The sequence below is a fragment of the Dictyostelium purpureum genome (genome assembly GCF_000190715.1).
Source record: "Dictyostelium purpureum unplaced genomic scaffold DICPUscaffold_276, whole genome shotgun sequence".
NCBI lineage: Eukaryota > Evosea > Eumycetozoa > Dictyosteliales > Dictyosteliaceae > Dictyostelium > Dictyostelium purpureum.
The window spans coordinates 1-25,131 of NW_003519612.1; the positions used below are offsets into that span (position 1 = coordinate 1).

Here is a 25,131-nt window from a genome sequence, read left to right on the forward strand (position 1 = left end):
AATATTAATATAATTTTTTTTTAAATTTAATTTAGCTTTGTATAACATTTAATAAATACAATAATATTAATTTTTATAATAATTTCAAAGTATAAAAAAAAAAACTTTTCATTTTTTAAAAACAACATTACTTTAATAATATACTCTATATTTATATAAAACTATATATAAAATGTCACAATTAAACAAAACTTCAAATAATACCAATATTAATGGCAATGGTACAATTAACGTTTCAAATAATCACAACAATCATTTAACACCACCACCAGCCAACCCAAGATACTCTGGTTTACAAAAGAAATCATTAATTAACCAAAGACTCCACGGTCGTAAATTTTTCGATTCTGCTGATTGGGCTTTAGGAAATGCTATGGATGACTCAAATGAACAACCACTTTTAAATGCTGGTTTAATCCCCTCAAATAAAGTTCATTAATTCAATATAATTTAATATAATAATATATAATAATAATATAATATAATAATAATAATAATAACAATAACAATATAATAATATAATAATAATCAGAAAAAAAAAAAAAAAAAAAATAATAACTTTTCATATATACAATATTATTTATTTTTAAATCTTCAATATTAATTCAGTATTTTCAAAAAGAAAATAAAGAGTTGTTCAATCACATGTATACTAGTAATCCTTTTAGGTTAAAACAAATAAAAAAATTAAATAAATAAACAAAATTTTTTTTTTTTTAGAAATTACTTTACATTTTGCAAACCTATCTTATTTTTTGTTTCTATTCATTGTTTTATCTAAAATTTAATCTAGATGAGCAAAAAAAAAAAAAAAAAAAAACATCACCATCAGATTAGTCAGTTAGTTGATGAAAAAAAAAACCAAACAGTTCTTAAATATCTCTAAAATTAAGATTACATTTAATCACTAATTTAAATGAATTAAATTATTTTAAATTTATTTATTTAAAAAATTAAATTGGTAATTATTTGCTAAAAAAAAAAAAAAAAAAAAAAAAAAAAAATTTTAATTTTTTTTTATAAAAATTTTTATTTTTTTAAAAAAAAATTTTTTTTTAAAAATTTTAAAATTTTTTTTTTTATTTTTATTTTTATTTTTTTTTAAATTTTATAATATTAAAAAAGTTGTGACATTTGTGGTGTGTTATTTAATATCTTTGGTTTATAAACAAACATAATATATATATATTATTATATTACAATTGTTATTGTCAAAAAATATTTATAGATTAGATATTATATAGCATTTTTTACATTTACTATATAATTTTTAAACTATTTTATATATAAAACACAAAGTGCACATATTATAGCATTAGTTTTTATTTTGCGCAATCAATAATAATAGTTTATATTATTATATTTTTTTCATAGCATTTGCTCTTTTTTTTATTTTTTATTTTCATCATACCTGTATAATATAAAAAATTGTAAATATTATAGATATTTTATTTTTACATTTTGATTTAAAAAAAAACAAAAAAAAAAAAAAAAAAGCAAATACTAATTTAAATTTCTCTTTTTCATTCAAAAAAAAAAAAAAAACTTTCAAACCTCAACCAACTATCAATTATCAATTCTAATAATAATCAAATATAAATTTTTATCAACCTCATCATATGAAACATTTTTAACATTTTAGAATTTTGTAATATATAAATATATATAAAAAAGAACATATATAGAAATGTTTAATTTTAAATTAGTATTAGTAGGACCAGGAGGTGTTGGTAAATCATGTTTAACTATTCAATTTATCGCTCAAAAATTTGTAGATGAATATGACCCAACATTAGAAGACAGTTATAGAAAACAAACCACAGTGGATGGAGAGGAGTGTCTTTTAGATATCTACGACACAGCAGGTCAAGAAGATTTCAGTGCAGTCAGAGATCAATACATGCGTACAGGTGAGGGTTTCCTCTGTGTATACTCTATTACATATTTACAAAGTTTCAAAGAAATTCATCGTTTACACAACCATCTCTTAAAGGTTAAAGATCTCGACTCTGTTCCATTCGTATTAGTAGGAAACAAATGCGATCTCAATGAATATCGTGAAGTTAGTACCGCCGAAGGTGAAGAGTTAGCAAAAAAACTCAATTGCAAATTTTTAGAAACCTCCGCCAAAGAAAGAATTAACGTAACTGAAGCTTTCTATGAATTGGTTAGAGAAGTTAAAAAAGCTCGTCAATCAAATCAACATACCGCCTCTGAAAGCAATACCGATCAACCAATCAAAAAAAAGAAATCATCTTGTAATTTATTATAAAAACACAAAAATTATTTAAATTCATCATTTTAATATATTTAAAAAAAAAAAAAAAAAAAAAAAAAAAAAAACAAACTTAAACTATAATTTTTTTTAATAAAAAAATATATAAAATCAATTAATAAAAAAAAAAAAAGAGAAATAAAAAAATTTAAAATATAAATATAATAAAATTTATATAACCCATTTTATTTTTATTATCATAATTAAAATTAAACTCTTCTTTTGTATATCTATAATACTATTTGATATTATATAAGCCCAATAGTGATAATATATTAACATATACAATAATGTTAAGATATTTTTTTTTTTTTTTTTTTTTAAAAACTTTTCTTTTAAAAATCAAAAATCTAAAATTAGTTCCTTTCAACCCAAAAATTTTTTTTTTTTTTTATAAATCTAAAAAAAAAAATATCGAAAGATTTTTTTTTAAGATTTTTATAGTTTGTTCAACCCATTAGTATTGAATATTGTAATCAAAACAAAAATCCTAATTGTCCGAGAAAAAAAAAGTATTTTTGAAATATATAAGAGTTTTTTTTTTTTCTAATTTTCTTTATTTTTTCTTTTAGATTTATAAAAAATTGTAAAAATAGTATTTGTAATAATATTCTTATCTTTATTTATAGCAAAATTTTTTATAAATGGAGAACGACTTTGAAAGAGAATATCCATTTACAGGTGATAAAAATTATGATAGATTGGTTATTTCATTTTATATATTTAGAGGTGTAACTTGTTTTATATTTTTTATGTTAAATTTACCTCAATGTTATTATGAATATAATTTTTTAAAAAAAAAGAAAAAGAAATTATTTTCACCAAGATTATTTACATTTATATCAATTACATTTTTCCCGCTCTGTTTGTATTTTATTTTAAATATAAAAATCAAAAAAAATATATATTAACCCATTTTTTAATTTAGTTAGGGCATTAAATAGTTTTATTGGTATAGGACTCAAAAATACTAATACAGGTTCAGTAAGTTGGTATTTTGGAATGATTGGAACAAGTTTTTTATGTACTGAATGGATTTATATTGGTTTATATTGGATGTCTATTTTATATACCTTCTTTATATCGGATAAAATTGCATTTAACAATATTAAAAGAACTTTAATCATGGCCAATATTGTATCGATTATAAGTTTCTTATGGCCTTTTTCATTAATGATCGTGCTGAAGGAGTTGGGCCCAAAGAAAACCAAATCCATTAGTTCAAATGGTTTTATTATTATGGTTTCTTTAATAGGTACTTTTATTTTAGTAAATGGATTTGTTTTAATAAGATTTTTAAAAAAGCAAGACTCCAAATCAAACACATTCAGAAAATCTTTGGGAAGAACAAAGAAATTGGCAATTATTTTACTTGTTATAGTTTCTGGCCTAATTATAAGAAATATAGTGGTTGCAGGTTTAAAAATACCTGAAAATTCAAATAACAACTATATTTTCATTTTTATAACATACCTCTTAGAAATACCTCAAATTCTTCTGGTCATGTCTGCTTTGGCCAATGCTTCCGATGATAACAATAGCTGTTGGAAAAAATATTTAACTTTTAGAAAAGTTGTTAGAGAAACCACTTTAGAACTCCCCAAAGATGAATCTTTCCATAGTAATATAAACAGTACAAAAAATATATCTAGAGCTAATAGTTTATTTTTTAACTCATCACAAAACAATTTAAATAATAATGATGATAATAATAATATTGAAAATAGTAGTTGCACCCTTAGTTTAGAAAGCAATAATAACAGTAGTGGTGTAAATAGTAGTCATTCGAGTGGATATAACGAGACATGTATCGAATTGAATACTATAAAAGATAGTAACCAAAAAAACTAATAAATTAAATTTAATTTTTTAACTTTATAATTTTTTTTTTTTTAAAAAAATAAATAAATCTGTGTTTATTGCTTTAAATTTTTGTTATTATTATTATAGTTATTATTAATAATAGAGGCTGTAGTTATTTTGATTTGGTAATATTTGTTTGTATTCAGTAATAAAGTCCCAGACTCTACCAAGGATGCCAGTGCTTTTTTAAAAAAACAGAGTCTGGTTGGCCGTCGATGCAAAAATTTTGAAAAATTTAATAACCCCTATAACTTGTGAAAATTTTATTTGAGCCTTTTAAATATTTTATTGGTTACTCTTGATAGCATTGCTTTGAATAACTTGGAATTCAGCGAAGAAATAATATCTTCTTAATAGAAAAAGAAAAAGAAAAAAATTAAAAATTAAAAAAATAAAAAAAAAATTTAAATAAAATTTTTTTTTTAATTTCTTTAATTTATTTTTTTTAAAAAACCACAATGAATGATAATAGTTTTTTATTTCTTGATAAAATTTGGAGAAATAATTATTTAAAGAATTATATCCTCCAAGAACTTGAAAAGTACAAACTATTTTATAGGCTCAATCATAATGTATCAATACAAGAAAATTACTATATTAAATTTAACTATTCAGATTATACATCGTATAGATACAAACATTATATAACAAAACTATCATTAAAACATATTCCAATAATAAATAGTAGCAATAATGCAAATGATAATAGTGATAATACTATAGATAACAATATAGATAATATAGATAATATAGATAATACAAACATTAATAAAGATGATAGTAAAATATTAAATAATAATAATATAATTAAAATTTCAGAATCAGTTGATCATTTAATGTTATTAAATTTTAATCAACCATTAGATAGAAATTTAGATTACATAATAACCTCAAACACAAAGCATTTAATACTATCAAAGTATAATCAATCATTATTTATTCAATCAAATGATCCACTATTAAAAAACATTTCAATAATACCAAATTTTATTACAAATTTAGAATTAGATACCTATAATGAAGAATTTCAACCAGGTGTACTACCAGATTCACTTACGAGATTAACAACACAAAAATTCAATAAAACAATAAAAGTTGGTGATTTACCTAATTCTTTAAGATTTTTAGAATTGGGTAGAGATTTTAACCAAGAAATCATTCCATCATCATTACCAAATAGTATTACATTTTTAAAGTTTTCTTTTCGATTTAATCAAGAACTTGCACAAAATAGTTTACCAACTTCACTAAAGAGTTTAGAGCTATCTTATTACTTTAATCAAACAATTAATGTAGGTGTTCTTCCGTTAGGTCTAGAGACTTTAATACTGGGTCAACATTTTAATAGGGAGATAGAAAGAGGTGTACTACCAGATAGCATAACAGTGCTACACCTGGGTGAATATTATAACCAAGATTGTTTAAAGCTTAATCTTCCACCAAATCTAAAAAAACTTTTTTTCTCTCTTATGTTTAATCAACCAACAATTCCACCAAATTGGCTTTCAAGTAGCAAATCAATAGACTCATTAAAGTTTGGTTATCTATTCAATGGCCTCCTATTAAAAGACACTATTCCAGAAACTATTACCGAACTCTTTTTTGGTGTTAACTTTAACCAACCCCTAAATGAAACCTCTCTACCAAATAGCATCACCAATCTCTCTTTATCATACCACTTTAACTCGGAAATCAATGCATTACCATCAAATCTAAAGAGACTAACCATTTATGGACTTTTTAAACAACCATTTAAACAAAATATTTTCCCAAACACCCTAGTTTCCCTCGACTTACTTCATCTTGATGGCTATATACATGAATTACCTGTTGGGCTATTACCTCAATCCCTTACTTTTTTAGCCGGTTGTTTTAGAGAACCAATTAAAGATGGAGTATTACCATCAAACCTTTTACGGCTAAAACTAAAAAAGTACAATCACTCCCTAAAACTACCAAATAGCCTTACTGGTTTCACATTTGACGGATTATTTGATTGTAATAGATTTAATTTATCAGAATTAGAAAATCTAAAAACAATTAAAATCCAATCGATACATTCACCTCTAGAAAAAAACCAATACAATATCATTGAACCCAACTGTTTCCCTAACAGTACAACCAAACTATACCTCCCCCTCATTAATCAAGATATAACACAAGATCTAATTCCATCTAACGTTACAACTCTTTTAATTCGATACCCACTAAAGAAATATAGAATAGAAGACTATGCAATACCAAATAGTGTTTCCAAACTCATCATTTATTTTTCGAGAGACTCGATACCAATACAAAGCAATAATTGTTATAAACTATCAAAAAACACAATACCAAATAATGTTTTAAATTTAAAAATGATCAACTTTAACCAAGCTTTAGATTCCCCGATGCTTCCCGACTCTATAACCTCACTAAATCTTTATGACGAATTTAAGAAACCACTCGAAAGAAAAAATTTACCAAAATCATTATTAAAGCTAAAGGTGGGATTAATTGAAAAATCTTTAATATCGAATGATATACACAAAGATGTTATAGTATTTAGAAAGTATTATGATTAATAAATAAATAAATAAAATAAATTAAAAATAAAATAAATTAAAAATAAAAAAAAAAAAGATTTTAGATAGATATTGTTTATTTTATATATTATATAATTTATTTCTTTCTCAAAATAAATTTTAAAATTGATGGTTATTATATTATATTAATATTGTTATTAATAAAAAAATTATTATTTGTATTTGTTTTTTTTTTTTTTTTTTTTTTTTTTTTTATACTATATTACTATATGTTTATTTTAGTTAGTTTTTCTGAGTACAATAGTTTGAACATCGATGAGTTCTTCGATAGTTTCAACAGCTTCGTAGACATCATTCTTATCGATATCTTCATAACAACCTAATTTCTTACGATCGGCTTCATGAGCTTGATATTCGGCTTCACCTTTTTGAAGATATGATAAAAACTCTTTCATAAGATTTTCAAGACGTTGTTGTTCAATGTGTTGAATTCTCTTGTTATCATCATCGTCTGATTTGTCGAATTTTTCTTGGTATTTCTTGTAGTTGGTTTTGATGGAATTCATTTGTTTGGTTGAAAGCATGAATTTTGGTCTTGGACGCCAGTTGAATTGGTAGAAACGATCTTTGAGTACACTGTAAACTAAATCACCGCTGAATGACCAAATATTGAAACCAGTATCGGTTTGGACTTTCCAATGTGAAACGTAGGTGGTAACATAACGACCAGATGGATTCCAATCGACACCAGTGCATTGAAGGTGTTCTTGGGTACCGAATGATTCGTAGTCTTGAGTATTGTAGAATTCTAATTCACCAGTATCACCGAGGTTAGCTAATAAAAGGAAAGTACCACGTGGTGACCAAAAGATTGTATTTAATTTACGGTTTTCAAGTTTTGCCATTAATTTGATACTTTGTTTTTGAATTTCAAAGAATGAAACAAACATATTTAATTTAAATTCACCATGAATAATACAAATTTTTTTACCTCTTGGTTCCCATGAGAAGGCTTTGATTTGGTAATTGACTTCGAATGATTCGATTGGGACGTTTGGTTCTTGAGTACGGAATAATTCGAATTGGGTGGTTGGAGTTTTTTCTTTCTTTTTGGTGGTGACGTTCTTGTCGGTTTTGACACAGAGGAAAGCGCCTTCGTTTTGCCAATGGAAACGAGCATCGATAGCATCCCAAATATTCTTTTCGGCTAAAATTTTTTTGGTTGGCATTTCAATTAAAGTAATTTTGGCTGGTAAGGTATCAGCGGCTGGAATAAAGTAAACTAATGAAAGATCGGTTGGTGACCATGAGAAATCTTTAATTTTAAGGTTTGGAACTGAAAATGCTTGATTATCTAAAAGGTTCATTGATGGAGTTTCATAAATATTGATGGTTTTTTCTTCACTGAGACGAGCAATGTATTTATCTTTAGCAGACCATTGGAAAGCTGGCCATGTGAATGATTCTTTTGGTGGGGCAAGGAAGGAACGTAATTTTTTACCTGAACGAACATCCCAGACAGTGATGGATTTTGGATCTTTTGGATTATCGGTGGCAACTGGGGCAAAAGTAACGAGGTATTTATCTTCTGGTGAGAAATCAACTAATTGGACACCACGGTGTTGAAAGAGATTAACTTGAACCCAATCTTTACCACCATAGAGAGCAATACCATCTGGGTGGAATGTAACTAAATAACTACCAGTATTTGACCATTGAACATATGATGAGGTTAAACCAACTGATGATTTTTCGACACCTGGTTTACCAAGATGCATTTCATTCCAACAAATATCTGTATAATCACCATAACGGGTTACAAATTGATCATAACCTTTTAATGCACGTGGGTCTGATAACCATTGATTGTAATTTGGTTTTGGTTTGAATTCTTCTTTAGCTGGTGGTTTATAACCTTCATTGAAATTTGAAAACTTCTTGAAATCCTCTAATAAATTAACTTTTAATGTATGTGCTTTATCTAATGGATAGTTGTTTAATGAAATAACTGCATCTGCAGCTGCAATTGCAGCTGAATCTACAGCTGAATCTTTTTCAGAATCTTTTTCAGAATCTTTTTCAGTATATTCAATAAATGCAAAACTAAAATAAAACAAAATATAATGTTAATATAAATTATTAAAGCTATTGAGGAGTTAATTTATAATCTATTGTTTTTTTTATTATTATTTTTTTATTTATTTATAGAATTTGGTTGATAATCTATAATTTTAAATGATATTTACCCTTTGGTATTTTTTTGAGCGTCTAAAACTAAAGTAATACCATTTGGTGCAATTTTACCACCACGTGATTGATAAATTTTTAATAAAATAGCTTTTAATCTATCGTGTTTGGCTTCTGGTGCAACTGGAATATTATCGACAACAATATATCTAGCAAATGATGAATCGATTTGAACTGGTGGTTCGAAATCTTCAATTCTAGTTACTAATTCTTCTTCGTCTGAATCAAAAATAGTCATTTTTATAAATATTTTCTAAATAATATTAATTATCGTATTATTTAAAAAAAAAAAAAAAAAAAAAAAAAATATTTTTTAAATTTTTCAATTTTTTTTTTTTTTTTTTTCATTTTTTTTTATTTTTAAATATTTTTAAAATTTTTTTTTAATTTTTTACATTTGGTTTGTGCAATTTTCCTTCGAAGTTCAAGGACACATAGTATTTCCATAAACATCTGGGAATATTATATAAATATAAATTTATTTATTTTCATTACTATACTTAAAAATTTCTTATTGGTAAGATCTCATCTAAAATATATTCATTTTATAATTATTAATATATTGTGTGTAAAATTCATTTGTTTTTTATTTATTTTTTTAAATTTTTTTTTTTTTTTGTGGGATGTGTTGATAAATGTGGTAAAAACACACAAATTATTAAAAATAATATTATTTTGTTTGGGATCAGGAAATAAGATTATTATTTTATTATATTTATAAACCAAAATATCACAATTATTATAATATACAAAAAAACAAATAAAAAAAAAATAAAAAAAAAAAGAAAAGAGAATACAATAAATTTTTTAAATTTATTTAATTGATATAAATTATTATTATTATTATTTTTTTATTATTATATATATATAATTAAGTTTTAACTTTTTTTCAAAAAAAAATAATTTTAAATAATTTTAAATAATTTAAAAATAAAATAACTCAAAAACTTTTTTTTCTTTTTTTTTATTTTTTATTTTATTTTTTTCGAATTTTGTTTCATATTATAATAATAATCTCTCATAATATCAATTTTTCTTTTTTTTTTTTTTTTTTTTTTTTTGCATTTTATAATAATTTAATATAGTTTTTTTTTTTTTTTTTATTTGTAATAACTATTTATTTTTTATTCTAATTATTAATTATTTTTTTATATTATTTTTTTAAATTGTAAAATAAAATAGTTTTTAATTTATATAAATTAAAAATATGGGACCAAAAAAAAATAATAGAAATAAAAAAAATAATAATAACAAAGGTAGCGGCCAAGTTCCAAAAGAAGAGAGCACAACACCAGTATTAACAACTGTATCAGTAGAGTCAAGTGATATTAATAAAGAGATCAGTAATGATAATATTATAATAGAACAGCAACCAGATGTCATTCAAGAGCAATCAAGTTCTGAATTAATTTCTACCACACCAGATGTTATTTTAGAAGAGAGCGATGATAAAAAAACAGATCAAGAAATAATTACCAAAAAAGAATTGCAATCATCATTATCAGCATCTATTGACAATGAATTAAATAGGCAAAAGGGCTCAGTATCATCACAAACACAGCCATCAGAATCTTCAGAAAATTGTAATAATAGTAATAAGACCACCAAAACCACCACAACCACTACCACAACCACTTTAAAATTGGCATCAAATAATGCAAACAAATTGGTTAAAAATATCACAGATGCATTCACAAGAGCTTCAGAGTTAGAAGAGGAGCCATCATCACCAAAAACAAACCAAGAATGGAAACAACTATACTTTTTAATCAGCAAGCAATTAGGTTTAGAAAGAGTAAAATGTGAAACATTGGAGGGACTAATCATCCAAAAAGATAAGGAGAATCAATCGTTAATAGAGCAAGTCAATAGATTAGAGACAGAGTTATTTTCAGAAAGAAGAAGAATTAACAGAACTATCGGTACAACAAAATTACAAACTAGAAAGCTTCTAAGTACAGTTAAATTTGATCATAATATCGATATTGCATCTATTATTGAAGATTTAAATAACATTGACTCTTCAATTTCAGCATCTCCATCATTTGCAGACGAATTGACCTCGGCTTCAATTAGTAACAGTGCAAGTAACAGTTTCACAGAGTTCAATGGTGACCAATTGTTACATAAATTAAATAATACCTATCACTCATCATCATCATTAATTAATGCACCAATAAGCACCGACGGTAATGGAAATACACTTACTACATCATCAGAGCGTCCACAATCAAACCTTGTAACAAGCAATAGCAGCAATGGCAGCATCGGTGGCGGTAATGGCTCAATAAGATTATCTGTTTCTAATACTTCAATTAATTCATTAACTTCATCAGCTTCACGTGCTAATCTTACTAGTCTTGCTTGTGCCAGTTACTCAAGTAAAGAAGATGTCGAAAAGATCACATTGGTTCAGTCATTAGTTCGTAAATGGTTAGCTAGAAAGAGATACAAGAAATTAAGAACAAAGAGAGCTATTGTCGAAGAATTATATGAAACTGAATCTACCTATGTCACTCATTTATCCAATTTAATCAAAGTTTTTGTTCATCCATTAAAAGCTAAAAAAGGTGATTCCATTTTACCAACTGACGAATTTGATTCTATTTTCTCAAATATCACATCAATTTATAAATCAAATTCTTTCTTTTTAGATCAAGTCGATGAAATATTTAAGAAATTTAATAGATGGTCATGTTTTGGTGATAAGTTATTAAAATTAGTAAGTTTTTTTATTTTTATAAAAACCCTCTATTTTTTTTTCCAAATATTAATTTTTAAAAAAATCTTATTTATAGGTACCATTATTTGATTGTTATGTCGACTATATTATAAACTACGAATATGCCTTAAAGAACCTTAAGAGGGCTATTTCTAGTTTTTCAAGCTTTGCCAATTTTGTAAAGCAAGGTAATTCAAGAAAAGAATTGGATGATTTAGACCTTGAAGATCTTTTAATTATGCCAGTACAAAGAGTTCCACGTTATATTATGTTGTTAAAAGAGATCAGAAAATATACACCACTTTACCACAACGATTTTAATTCAATTGATAAAGCATTGGAGGCATTCAAACACTTTGCTGCTAGTGTAAATAAAAAGAGTGGTGCTAGAAAGATGGTACTTCAATTGGAGGATAGATTATTAAACTATAAAGATGACATCACTTCACACTCTAGAATTTTAATTAGAGAGGGCCCAATCAAATTTAAAAAGAATCAAGAGTATGCATTCCTCTTCAATGATATGGTAGTTGTTGTCCATCCAACACATTCAAAGAAAGTAAAGAAATCATTATTAGCAACAAGTGATAAGAATTCCGCTGATAAGGTTGCAGATGGTGCCAATGGTAGCAACAGATCACCAACCCCAACATCACCAGTTTTAAGAGACAGCAATCCAACATTCAATAGTATGATGGCAGAAACTTCATTCACCTCAATGATGAATGGTGCTAACAGTGCCCCAAGTGCACCAGTTTACGAGTTCCATAGCAGCAATTTAGATATCAATTTCAAATTCCTCGCCAGATACACTTTAGATGCTAAAGTTAAAATTATTCAAGATTTAACAGATCCAAAATTCACAGTTTTAGTACCCGATGCCTATTCTATTGATTTAATTGCACCATCAATGGAAGAAAGAAAAATATGGGTCGAAGAAATAAACAAAATTGTTGCAATTTTCACAAAAAATAATTTAACTACACCACCACAAATTCAAGATAATTAATGGATGTGAATTTATTATTACACACAATATATAGAAGGAGACTTAATAATAGATCAAAACAAAACACAAAAAAAAACATAATCAACAATAAAAATAATATAATTGTACTTTTAAAATATTCATTATCTTTTTTTTTTTTTAATTTATATTTTTGTGAAGTTAAAAATATCCTTTTCTAATTTAGGTTATTATAATTTTTAGTTTTTTTTTATTTTTTTATTTTTATTTTTTTTAAAAAAATTTTTTTATATTTTTTTAAATTTTTTTAAATTTTTCATTTAATATTTTTCGTTGTTAATAGGATGAATTTAAGTTTAATAGATCCATTTAAACAGGCCGATGTACCAGAAGCGGTCGAGTATTATTTAGTAGATCCCTCCGGTATGAAATCAAGTGTTGCACAATTTAATAGAAGAGGAACATTATTAGCAGTGGGATGTGGTAATGGAACTATATCTATATGGGATTTTGATACCAGGAGAATAGTTAGAACTTTATATTTTCATAAACAGTACATTACATCAATAGGGTAAGTATTATAGTATAGAGTTATTACAGAATTGCAAAAATATTAATTCATTTTTTAAACATTAAATAGATGGTCAAGGAACGGTAGAAAATTATTAACGAGTAGTTATGATGGATCATTGGTACTTTGGGATTTACCCAGTGCTAAAATAGAAAAACATTTAGAATTAGAGTCACCCATTATATTTGCACAATTTCACCCAAGAGATAAGTAGGTATATAGCTTATATCACTTTATATTACTTTTAAAAGAAGATATATTAATATAACTTATTTTAGCAATGTATGTTTAATTGTTCAGAATAAAACAGATCCATTATTATTAGATTTTAAAAGCATGAAAACCAAGGTATTAAATTATAAGACATTAGAAAAAGAAGATGAAAGGATTATAACCAATACAAAAGGTGAAGCAAGTTATGCATCATTTAATAGAAAAGGTTTAAAAATTATTATAGGTGATACAGCAAGTATGATTACAGTTATAGATTATAGTTCAATGAAGATAGAGAAAACCTTTAAGATTGCAAATTCAAGTAATTTAACAATTAAGCAAATCGAATTTAGTAGAAATCATAGATATATGTTGGTGAATTCAACAGATAAAATATTAAGGTTATTTTCATTAGAGAATAATTATCAATTGGTTAGGGAATATCAAGACAGTGTAAATAGAATGCAATGGAAGAAATGTTGTTTCAGTAGTAATAACGAATATATTTTAGCAGGTATTAATCACAAGTCAATCAATACACTATTTATATGGAGTGTAAGTGGTGGTTTGGTTAAGGATTTAGAGGGTCCAAAGGAGGGATTCAATGATGCTATATGGCACCCACTTAGACCATTAATCGTTAGCATCAGTTTTACAGGTATCATTTATGTTTGGACCGCATATTTTGAAGAGAATTGGAGTTCATTTGCGCCAGATTTTCAAGAGTTGGAGGAGAATTTGGAGTATGTTGAAAAAGAGGATGAATTTGATATCAAAGAAGAAGATGAACCAATAGAAGAAGAGGGTGTAGACGAAAATGGTCAGCCTAAAGTAAAAAGAATTAAGAGACAAAAGTGCCAACAAGAAATTGATGAACTCAATCAAAAAGAAAATGATTTTGTAGATATAGTTTCAAATGACAGATTGGACGATTTTAGTAGCGATGAAGAGGAAGATTTATTTTGCTTTTCTGTAATAAATGATAAGCATGCATCAAATCTACAATAATAATAAAAACAATAATAAAACAACAATAATAAATAATAATATTTTAATAAAATTTTATTTGTAAATAATTTAAAAAAAAAATATAAAACTTTTATCTTTTTATTTAATCTTTTTTATTTTTACTTAAATTTTTATTTTTATAATACAAGTTTCTTTTTTTTTTTTTTAAAAAAAATAAATATTGTTTTTTTTTATATTACAAGTTTTATTAAACAATTCTTACACCATATTCAAAAACTATTCTTTCTAATTCATAAAAAAAACTTGGTTTTTTAGAATTTGAATTCCATAAAATTGTTTTTTGTTGATAGTTTAATAATGGGGTTGGTATTGATACATAATATAAGTACTCGTAGAATTGTGGTTCTTGTAATGTAAAATTGGTGTGGCCTGGTAGTATTTTAAAAATTGCGTCATTGTATATGTCTTTGATAGCTTTGATATCCATTGGTAAGAGTTTTCTATTTACAATCAATGTTTGGAAAGAGTGTAAATCAACTTGCACTATTTCATTTGTATCTTCAATACCACCGTTCTTTGTAATAGTTAAAACACCATTTCCAGGGAATGGTTGACGAACTTTAGCATAAACCACAATAAGGTTATTTAACAGTAATAAAATAACTATAATAAAATAAAATTTAATCATTTTTTGTATTTTAAACCTTTTTTTTTTTTTTTTTTTAATTAAAGAGGATAATTAAAAATTTTTAAATATTAATTATTATTATATTAATGTGTTTTTTATAAAAGGAAATTTTAATCAAATAAACATGATTTTTAAAATAAAAAAAAACTATTTATAAATAATTTTTTTTAATATATTAAAAATAGTTTTTTTTTATTTTATTTATTAATTAATAAATGATTTATAATAATTAATTCATAATGATATTGGAACTATAACAATTATGGTTATATTTGGAAGTATTACATCTATACCAATTAGGTGAACCACACCATTTTGTATCTTTAGAATTTATTTATAAAGAATAGATTTAACTTTCAATAATTTTTTCTAATTAAAGTAATATCTTTGAAAAAAAAATTAATGTTTTAAATTTACACATGATGATTAAAATAAAAATTTAATAAATATGTGGTGGATGGTGTTGGTGGGTGGTATTGAATTTTCCTATTATTTTTTAAAATAAAATTTTTTTTCAGATTAAAAAAGAGATAGTTATTGAATGTGAGGGGGTTTAAAATGAGGCAAAAAATATTATGTGCATGTTTAGTTTATACTACATAAATATATTAACAATAAATTTTTCAAGCTTTATAAATGAATATTTCAGACCCCCCTAAACAATCAAACTTTTTTTTATATATCTAATTTATATTATATTTAAATTTATATAAATTTTTTTAAATTCTTTTTTTTTTTATAATCAAATCAACAAAATTGTGCATTAAAGTATTTTATTTTTTGATTTTACTATTTTCTATGTACATACACACTTTATTTTAAAATTAAAATAGCACCAAATTTATAATAGATAAAAAAAGGATTTTCATTATTTTACTAATATTTCCCCCTATGTGATCTGTTCTATTGTTAACATTAAAAAATTCAATTTAAAATTAAAATAAATTAACAGATAAAAATAAATGATTTTTTTTTGGGGAAAAAAAATTAAAGTATTTTGGGTTATACCAAAATTATTGATGTTTATATTATTAAAATTATTTTTTTTTAAAATATTTAATTATTAATTTGTAGTTGTATAACAAGTCAAAATTTTAATTAAAATTCTTTACAAATTATAATTTAATAAAATTTAAAATCAATATTAAATTAAAAAATAATTAAAAAATAATTTTATTAATTAAAACACATAATAAAAATAGTTAGAAATAAAATTAAATAACGTCATCATGATATATTAATGTATAAAAAAAAAATTATTAAAATAAATTATAATTATATTTATAGAGTTCTCTTTTTCTTTTTTTTTTTTTTCTAATTCATAAAATAATGAATAATTTAATTTATTATTATTGAATTATTATAATTTAAAGTTGCTATTATTATAAACCAAATCTTTTAGTTTTTCTCGGATTATTACTCGTAGTTTTTTCTTTTGATTTATTTGTAGAGTTGCTATTATTTGAAGAGGTAACCACTGATGTCGAGGTTGATAATAATTTATTTCCTATTTTTTTAATTGGATTTTCTAAAATTTCTTTTTGATTATCGTTTTCATCTTTATCCTTATCTTTTTCATTTATATCCTCTATTTTATCCTCTATTTTATCCAATTTTCTTTTTTTATCTTTAAGTGATTTTTTAATTGAGAAAAACATTGGACCCATTTCTGCTAACCATTGGGCATCTACTGCTGTAACGACTTGCATATATTCTTTAGATGTCATAACCAATTCGTGATAAACAATGTAGTCTGGGGCATAGCCTAAACCATAGAGCGCACTAGTTGGATGAAGGAAGCATGGCATACCATTTCTCATATTAACATATTCACCAATACCTTTAATTTTAGCAGAGTGATGGAAATAGGATGAGGTAATGGCCTTTCTAATAAGATCCCAGTTACTACCACACGATTCGATTTTCATGTGGTGTTGCTTCATAATATCTAAAAGTTGACCACGAATTTCTCTAACTTTACGCATAGCTTTGACATGAATAAAATGTTCTGCACACCATTGTGATGAGAATTGATTTATTTTCCATTGTTGATAAATGTGAAGTAATGTTAAATGATCACTTTCTGGTACGAAAAACTTCTCTCTTGATGCATCACTCTCCTCTTCGGCACCTTTTGGTCTATAGAAAACTGATGGAATAGAAAGCATGGAAACAACAGTTACAATATCATCAGCACATCCTAATTTTTCCCCTATAATAACCATTTTAGAAAGTGGGGGATCTAATGGAAACTCTGCCATCTTTTGACCTAGTTCTGTGATTTTGCCAGAGTCATCCAATGCACCTAAAACCCAAAGTTGATACATTGAATTTAAAATATTATCTTGTGGAGGTGGGTCCATAAAATCAAAATCTAATAAATTTTCGATACCCATTGATTTTAAATTTAATACTACATTGCTGAGATTGGTACGTTGAATTTCGGGTATGTTGTTATCCATTAGCTCGTGTTTGTAAGCAGATTCGGTATAAAGACGATAACATCTACCTGGACCAGTACGACCAGCTCTACCTGAACGTTGATTAGCATTGGCTTTACTAATTGGTGTGACTTGGAGAGAGTCCATACCGACTCTTGGATTATATACTTTTAGTTTACAATAGCCAGTGTCGATTACATAAAGAATACCATCTACAGTTAAGGATGTCTCTGCAATATTGGTAGCTATAATACATTTTCTTGAACCTTTGTCGGCCTTTTCAAAGATTTTAGCTTGCATATCAGATGGTAATTGAGAATAGATGGGTAATAATGTAAGTGGTGGTGCAGAAGAACCCAACTGTTTAATACGCTCCTCGACTGTAGCACAGGTAGTTTCAATATCCTCTTGACCCGTCATAAATACCAATATATCACCTTCGCCTTGAGTAACATGAATTGATAAGATTTGCTTTACTGCACTATCTACATAGTCTTCACAGGGAGTTTTACTCCACAATACATCGACTGGAAAAGTTCTGCCTGGAATAGTAAATACTGGCACATCACCAAAAAACATTGAAAACTTTTTAGAGTCCATGGTTGCTGAGGTAACAATTAATTTCATATCGCTACGTCTTGCTAAAACTTTTTTTAATACACCAAATAACACATCAGTGTTTAATGAACGTTCGTGAGCTTCATCCATAATAATTGCTGAATATTTATCTAAATTTGGGTCATTGAAAGACTCTCTTAATAAGATACCATCGGTCATATATTTAATTGCTGTATCTTTAGTTGTACAATCTTCGAAACGAATGGAATAACCAACTTCCTCACCCAAAGTAACACCCATTTCTTCTGAAACTCTTTTAGCTACACTAACTGCAGCAACTCTTCTTGGTTGTGTACATCCAATTTTACCAAATGAGGCATAACCTTCTTCGTAGAGGTACTGGGTTAATTGAGTTGTTTTACCAGACCCAGTCTCACCAACAATAATAACAATGTTGTTTTCTCTGATGATCTTCATTAGGTCATTTCTGCAAGAGAATACTGGTAAGAACTCACGCTGCTCTTTAATTGACTTGGTACGTGAAAACTCGCTGGAACCATTATCGCCAGTCTTTTTTTCTGATGATAAATGTGATGCAAACTGTGATTGAGCTTTATAGTTTTTAACTTCACCAGTTTCTTGGTCAATTTCATCAGCTAGGCCAGCTTCTTTTTCTTTTTGATCTTCAGTTTTAACACCCATAATATTACCAATCGCAGTGCCACCCAATTCCCAAACTTTTTTTTGACTCTTTATACGATCTCTTTTTTCCCTGTACTCTTTCATAAGTGGACTTCCCTTTCTACTAATTATAGCCATATCTGATGTTGGATCTTTAACTGTTTGTACTGCTTTCTGTTGTTTGGTTAAAACATTTTGACCCTCTAAAAATGGTGGAACTGTGTTGTGTATCATTAAATTTACTCTACCTTCATCTTCTTCTTGTAAATGGTCCAAATCGATTTCATTTTGAAGTACGACACCACTTTGCATTAATCTATTTGTTTCCCATCTTGAATTATCTTCATTAATTTGATTTTGTTTTGCTGATAATTTCTTTTTCTGTGTTCTCACAAACTCCTCTTCCATTTTTTTAAATTTCTTTTCATCACCGACAAACCCGCCATTGCCTGAATGATCTTGAAACCCACTTTCACCCTCATCGGCATCGTAGTAATCTCTATCAAACTCTTCAATCTCTTCTTGCTCTTCTTTTGAATGTTTGCTTTTGTTTTGTTGTTGTTGTTGTTGGTTTCTTGACCATGAATTATATTGATGTGATGGTGTTCTAAAAGGTGTATCTGATGGACCTGTATTGGTTGATTTCTTTTCTTCAAAATTATCTTTTAATCTGTCTCTACTTGGGGTTTGATCCATTCTATAATTTCTTCTATTTGAAAAATCTTCTCTTCTTTGTGGTGTTTCTGATCTATTTTCATTTCTATTATATCTATCATTATTGTTGTTATTACTATTGTTATTATTATAACGTCTATTATCATCTCTATATGGAGTTTTATCATTTCTATCATAATTATTATTATTGTATGAACGTTGTCTATTATCATCTCTATTTGGAGTTCTTTCACCTCTATCATCACGTCTGTAGTCATCCCTTCTTGAGGATCTATCATCACGTTGTCTATTAAAATCATCCCTATTCCTATCATCACGATATCTCCTGTCATCACGATCTCTAGATTCACCACGATTTCTTGAGTCATCACGACCTCTTGATTCACTGCGATTTCTTGAGTCATCACGATCTCTTGACTCACCACGATTTCTTGACTCACCACGATCTCTTGATTCACCACGATTTCTTGGTTCGTCGTCATCCCTATAGTTTCTATTTTCTCTTCTGTTTCTTTCATTATAGCTATTATCTGTACTATAGTGTGTTGGTGTTGATTTTATAGTTCTATAGTTTTTTTCTGGCTTTTTAAAATGTTTTTCATCATCATCCTCTTTATCTTTTTCTTTCTCTTTTTCTTTCTCTTTCTCTTGCTCCAATCTTTTTTTTTCTTCTTGTTCTTCCCTTTTTTCTTTAGCCAATCTATCTAAACCTAAAACTGAGGCTCTTACTTGAGGCACTTTAAAACCCTAAAATTAATAAAAAAAATGTTAGTAGACAATAAAAATAATAAAAGAGGTTAAATTTTAACAACTTACACTTTCGTTATTATTATTTCTTTTAACTAAACCGCCAACCATAGTTTGTGGTAATGGCTCTTGAGATACAGATTTGCTTCCAACAGTAAAAGCTAGAGATGTTCTTTCTTGTGGTTCATCATTGCCATTACTATTGTTATTACTATTTTGTTTTGATTTGTTTTTAACATTATTAAAAATATTATCTATTACTGATGAATCTTTAATACCATATTCTTTACAGGAATCTATAAATGAGTCTACATTTGATGATTTATTAGCTTCATTGTAGATCCTAATTGCTAGTGTTTGGTTGTTGCTGGGTAAATTTAATGATTTCGATATTTTTTCACCAATTTCATAAAGTAAATCTCTATCAATTGATGAATTATCCATTATAATTATAAAAAAATATTATTTTATTTTATTATAGTATAATATATATAAACTATAGATATTATATAAATATATATCTGTGTGTTTATATTTAAAAATATTATTTATAAAAATTATAAAATAAAAAAAAATGAAAAATAAAATTTAATTTTTTTTTTATTTTTTTTAATTTTTTTTTTATTTTTTTTATTTTTTTTAAAATAAATTGAATTTAAAGTTTTTTTTTTTTTTTGTGAAAATTTCATAAAAGGGTTCATTTAAATAATTTTATATACTTTTTATACAAATATATTTTTTTTTTTTTCATTTTTCGTTTCAAATTGTATATAATATAAATAATAAAAAAAAAATAATGAACGGAAATGAAAAAATTCAAAATATAACCAAATCTAAAAAACAACCACAAATTTCATTGAAAGAAAAAGAAAAAGAAAAAATCGATTATTTAAAAAAGAACCAATCATATAAATTAGTTATCGATAAAGATGATTTTGTAAATAGTAGTAGTAGCGATGAAGAAAAGAAGAAAAAGAAGAAAGAAAAGAAAGAAAAAAAAGAGAAAAAGAGATCAACTAGAAAATCAACTGCATGGGAAGACGATGACACCAAGGTTGCTTTCAATAAACAAGAAAGAGAAGAGTTTGATAGAGAAAGAGAACGTGAGCGTGGAAGATACAGTGGTAGAGACTCTAGAGAAACCCGAAACCATAGTAGAAGTCGTAGCAGGAGTAGAAGCAAAGATAGATATGACTCGAGAGATTCAAGAGATAGGAAAAGAGGCGATAGTCGAGATAGATACAGCTCCAAAGACTCGAGAGATAATAGGGATTCATATAGAAATAGAGATACTAGAGAAAGAGCAAGGAGTAGAAGCAGATCGAATGATAGAAATAAACCTAGGTCAAGATCAAGATCGAATGAAAGACAACCACATAAACAAATTATAGAGGAACCAGCACGTAATAATAAAAATACAGATGATGATAATAATAATAATAATAATAAAGTTGAGGATGAGTATGAAAAAGAAGAAAGAGAAATTAGAGAATTTAATGAAAGATTAAAAAAAAGAGATGATAAATCAACAAAGAAAAAAGTTCATGATGACTCTGAAACTAAAGAATCAATTGAAAGAAAAAAGAAGTTAGATCAATCCCAGCAATTAGAGAGTGAAAGAGTTAAATCTAGAAGAAAATATTTAGTTGGTGAAGAGCAAAAGAGATTAATATTGATGAAGAAAGAAATTGAACTTGAATATGAACTATTTAAAGATCAAAAACTAACTGCAGAAGAAATTAGAGAATTCGAAAAAAAAAAGAAACTATATGAATTAACAAGTCAAAGAGTTAATGATAACAATGATGTATCTTATTATCAATTGCCATCAGAAAAATCGAGTGATGAAGTAATGAAGCCAAAATACGAAAGTAATAAGACTGCTGCGGCACAATCAACATTCAATCCAGAGCAAAAAGAGTGGATGGACAATAGATTGAAAGCTACCCAAACTGAATATGGTTCAAAGCGATCTCAACCTCAAGAGCAAGAGTATGAATATGTATTTGAAGATCAAATAGAGTTTATAAAAGAAGAAAAGCTATCAAGTAAACAGAAAGACGTGGATGCGGCTGGTGATGGTGCTAAACCATTGGAAATGAAGGAGCAATCGAAAATGACTATTCAAGAAGTTAGAAAATCATTACCAGTGTTTCCATATCGTGAAGAGTTGATTCAAGCAGTACACGACCATCAAGTACTAATTATTGTTGGTGAAACAGGTTCAGGCAAGACCACTCAAATACCGCAGTACCTTCATGAAGCTGGCTTTTCAAAAGCTGGTAAAATTGGGTGCACACAACCAAGAAGAGTAGCTGCAATGTCTGTAGCTGCTCGTGTAGCTGAGGAAATGGGTGTTAAATTGGGTAATGAAGTTGGATACTCTATTCGTTTTGAAGATTGCACATCACCAAAAACTATACTTCAATATATGACTGATGGTATGTTGGTTAGAGAATTTTTAACATCACCAGACTTGGCAACCTATAGCGTATTGATTATCGATGAAGCACATGAACGTACTCTTCACACTGATATTTTATTTGGTTTATTAAAAGATATAGCAAGATTTAGACCAGATCTAAAGTTGTTAATTTCATCAGCTACTATGGATGCGGAAAGATTCTCTGATTATTTCGATGGTGCACCTACATTCAATATTCCAGGTCGTAAATTCGAAGTGGCAACTCACTATACTCAAGCTCCAGAAGCAGATTATTTAGATGCAGCAGTAGTTACAGTATTACAAATTCATATTACAGAACCACTTGGTGATATTTTGGTTTTTTTAACAGGTCAAGAAGAGGTAGATCAAGCAGCAGAGATGTTACAACAAAGAACCCGTGGTCTGGGTACCAAAATCAAAGAATTAGTTATAACAAGAATTTATTCAACACTACCAACCGATTTACAAGCTAAAATCTTTGAACCAACACCACCAAACGCCAGAAAAGTAGTATTGGCCACAAACATTGCAGAGACCTCACTAACCATCGATAATATTATTTATGTCATTGACCCTGGATTTTGTAAACAAAAAATGTATAACCCACGTACTGGTATGGAGTCTTTGGTCATCACACCTGTCAGTAAAGCCTCTGCAAATCAAAGAAAAGGAAGAGCAGGTCGTGTCGCACCAGGTAAATGTTTTAGATTATTCACCGAATGGGCATTCGATCATGAGTTGGAAGATAATACAATACCAGAGATTCAGCGTACAAATTTAGGTAATGTGGTTCTATTATTAAAATCAATGGGTATCGACGATTTGGTTAATTTCGATTTCATGGACCCACCACCAGCACAAACCCTTATGTCTGCACTCGAGCAGCTTTATGCATTGGGTGCATTGAACGATAGAGGTCAATTAACTAAATTAGGTAGAAGAATGGCAGAATTTCCAGTCGATCCACAATTATCTAAAATGATTATTGCAAGTGAAAAATATAAATGTAGTGAAGAAATTTTAACAGTTTGCGCAATGTTAAGTGTTGGTAATACTATTTTCTATCGACCCAAAGACAAAGCATTTGCAGCCGATGCAGCACGTAAAAACTTTTTCCACCCACAAGGCGACCATCTTACACTACTCAATGTTTATAATCAATGGCGTGAATCAGGTTTTGCAATTCAATGGTGTTTTGAAAATTTCATTCAACATCGTTCAATGAAACGTGCTCAAGATGTACGTGATCAATTAGAATTATTATTGGATCGTGTCGAAATACCATTAGAATCAAACATTGAAGATACCGATTCGATTAGAAAATGTGTTGCTTCAGGTTACTTTTATAATACTGCTCGTTTAGAAAAAACAGGTCTCTTCAGAACCACAAAACATAATCAAAGTGTACAAATTCATCCATCATCCTGTCTTTTCCAAAATCCTCCAAAATGGGTCGTATATTACGAATTGGTTTTAACAACAAAAGAATTTATGAGACAAGTAATCGAAATCCAACCCTCTTGGCTCCCTGAAATCGCTCCTCATTTTTATAAAGAAAAAGATTTTAACGACCAAAATAGTAAATTACCTAAACAAACTGGAAAACAACAAATCAATAAATAAAATAAATTTTATTTTTAATATTATCATTAAAATCAATTCAAAGAAAACAAATCAATTTTATAAAAAAATAATTTTATAAAAAAAAAAATAAAAAAAACAGGACTAACTTTTTTTTTTATTTTTTTTTTTATTTTTATAAAAAAAAACCTATTTTTTATTTTTTTTTATTTTTTTATTTTTTTTTATTTTTTTTAAAATTGGTTTTCAAATAATAATTTCCATTGATAATTTTCATAAAATGATAATGATAATTTTGGGTTTTTAACTAAAAAATAGTTTTTTTGTTGTTAATTTTTTTTTTTTCAAAATATATTTTTATTTTTTTTCAAAAAAAAAAAAAAAAGATTTTTCAATTAAACAATTCAGCTGTTATAAACAAAACTAAAAAAATATAAATATAAAATATTTAAAATTTTTTTTTTTTTCAAGTTATTTTTATTTATTTACCACATTGTAAAATAGTATCATAAAAAAAAAAAATTTTCCTTTTTTTTTTTTTTAAAAAGTTATTGTTGTGAAAATTTAAAATTAATCACAGTGTAACTGTAAGTAAAATTTTTCTTTGTTTTTAAAATAAGAAAAAAAAAAAAAACATTACACACTTTTATAAAATTTAACGGTATTTTATGTTTAAATAGTTAATAGTATTTATTATTATTATTATTATTACCATATTACATATATATTTCAATACATTAAATAATATTCAATCATCATCAATCTTGTTTAGTGAATCTAAATTTGTTTTTTTTTTTTATGAAGTGAAATATAATTTGTTCACTAGTGTGTTCTTATTTGTATATAAATGTTGTAGGAGTGATTGGGTGTGTTGATTATCAAACCCCAATAAAATCAAAAATAACAATAATAATAATAAAAGTGACATCCCCACCCCCACTCTATCTTTGTTTTTAGAAAAA

The 25,131-nt window shown here is 26.4% G+C and overlaps 10 protein-coding genes across 10 annotated transcripts; 7 read left to right on the forward strand and 3 right to left on the reverse strand.

The window, feature by feature from the left end:
- Positions 1-184: 184 nt before the first annotated feature.
- On the forward strand, positions 185-439 carry DICPUDRAFT_14102 (uncharacterized protein; the record flags this gene model as incomplete). The annotated part of the gene is made up of 1 exon (XM_003291374.2): positions 185-439. A coding segment is annotated over one exon (255 nt), but the record flags the coding sequence as incomplete, so codon positions are not given.
- An 890-nt stretch (positions 440-1,329) lies between these two features.
- rasS (uncharacterized protein) lies at positions 1,330-2,312 on the forward strand. Its single transcript, XM_003291375.1, has 2 exons — positions 1,330-1,430; positions 1,643-2,312. The coding sequence occupies exon 2, from the start codon at positions 1,688-1,690 to the stop codon at positions 2,270-2,272; it is 585 nt and encodes a 194-aa protein (XP_003291423.1). The 5' UTR covers positions 1,330-1,430; positions 1,643-1,687; the 3' UTR covers positions 2,273-2,312.
- Positions 2,313-2,919: 607 nt separating this feature from the next.
- On the forward strand, positions 2,920-3,862 carry DICPUDRAFT_8976 (uncharacterized protein; the record flags this gene model as incomplete). Its single annotated transcript, XM_003291376.1, has 2 exons — positions 2,920-3,143; positions 3,208-3,862. Coding segments are annotated over 2 exons (879 nt in total), but the record flags the coding sequence as incomplete, so codon positions are not given.
- Positions 3,863-4,596: 734 nt separating this feature from the next.
- On the forward strand, positions 4,597-5,934 carry DICPUDRAFT_38985 (uncharacterized protein; the record flags this gene model as incomplete). The annotated part of the gene is made up of 2 exons (XM_003291377.1): positions 4,597-4,679; positions 5,007-5,934. Coding segments are annotated over 2 exons (1,011 nt in total), but the record flags the coding sequence as incomplete, so codon positions are not given.
- A 1,007-nt stretch (positions 5,935-6,941) lies between these two features.
- DICPUDRAFT_156027 (uncharacterized protein) lies at positions 6,942-9,148 on the reverse strand (the record flags this gene model as incomplete). The annotated part of the gene is made up of 2 exons (XM_003291385.1): positions 6,942-8,766; positions 8,910-9,148. The coding sequence occupies 2 exons, from the start codon at positions 9,146-9,148 to the stop codon at positions 6,942-6,944; spliced, it is 2,064 nt and encodes a 687-aa protein (XP_003291433.1).
- A 188-nt stretch (positions 9,149-9,336) lies between these two features.
- DICPUDRAFT_99010 (uncharacterized protein) lies at positions 9,337-12,758 on the forward strand. The gene is made up of 3 exons (XM_003291378.1): positions 9,337-9,427; positions 10,093-11,632; positions 11,709-12,758. Exons 2-3 carry the CDS (start codon positions 10,118-10,120, stop codon positions 12,639-12,641), a joined length of 2,448 nt encoding a protein of 815 aa, XP_003291426.1. The 5' UTR covers positions 9,337-9,427; positions 10,093-10,117; the 3' UTR covers positions 12,642-12,758.
- Positions 12,759-12,943: 185 nt separating this feature from the next.
- DICPUDRAFT_82100 (uncharacterized protein) lies at positions 12,944-14,391 on the forward strand (the record flags this gene model as incomplete). Its single annotated transcript, XM_003291379.1, has 3 exons — positions 12,944-13,170; positions 13,240-13,380; positions 13,422-14,391. 3 exons carry the CDS (start codon positions 12,944-12,946, stop codon positions 14,389-14,391), a joined length of 1,338 nt encoding a protein of 445 aa, XP_003291427.1.
- Positions 14,392-14,599: 208 nt separating this feature from the next.
- DICPUDRAFT_38991 (uncharacterized protein) lies at positions 14,600-15,040 on the reverse strand (the record flags this gene model as incomplete). Its single annotated transcript, XM_003291386.1, has 1 exon — positions 14,600-15,040. The coding sequence occupies one exon, from the start codon at positions 15,038-15,040 to the stop codon at positions 14,600-14,602; it is 441 nt and encodes a 146-aa protein (XP_003291434.1).
- A 1,382-nt stretch (positions 15,041-16,422) lies between these two features.
- Positions 16,423-18,081, reverse strand: DICPUDRAFT_39002 (uncharacterized protein; the record flags this gene model as incomplete). The annotated part of the gene is made up of 1 exon (XM_003291387.1): positions 16,423-18,081. The coding sequence occupies one exon, from the start codon at positions 18,079-18,081 to the stop codon at positions 16,423-16,425; it is 1,659 nt and encodes a 552-aa protein (XP_003291435.1).
- Positions 18,082-22,750: 4,669 nt separating this feature from the next.
- Positions 22,751-24,211, forward strand: DICPUDRAFT_38997 (uncharacterized protein; the record flags this gene model as incomplete). The annotated part of the gene is made up of 1 exon (XM_003291380.1): positions 22,751-24,211. One exon carries the CDS (start codon positions 22,751-22,753, stop codon positions 24,209-24,211), a length of 1,461 nt encoding a protein of 486 aa, XP_003291428.1.
- Between the last annotated feature and the right edge of the window lie 920 nt (positions 24,212-25,131).

Bases quoted from the DNA above. Each gene is read 5' to 3' on its own strand.
- rasS (XM_003291375.1), top strand. From the start codon at position 1,688: ATGTTTAATTTTAAATTAGTATTAGTAGGACCAGGAGGTGTTGGTAAA.
- DICPUDRAFT_99010 (XM_003291378.1), top strand. From the start codon at position 10,118: ATGGGACCAAAAAAAAATAATAGAAATAAAAAAAATAATAATAACAAA. The intron at 11,633-11,708 runs GTAAGTTTTTTT...TCTTATTTATAG, and splicing joins GTGATAAGTTATTAAAATTA to GTACCATTATTTGATTGTTA.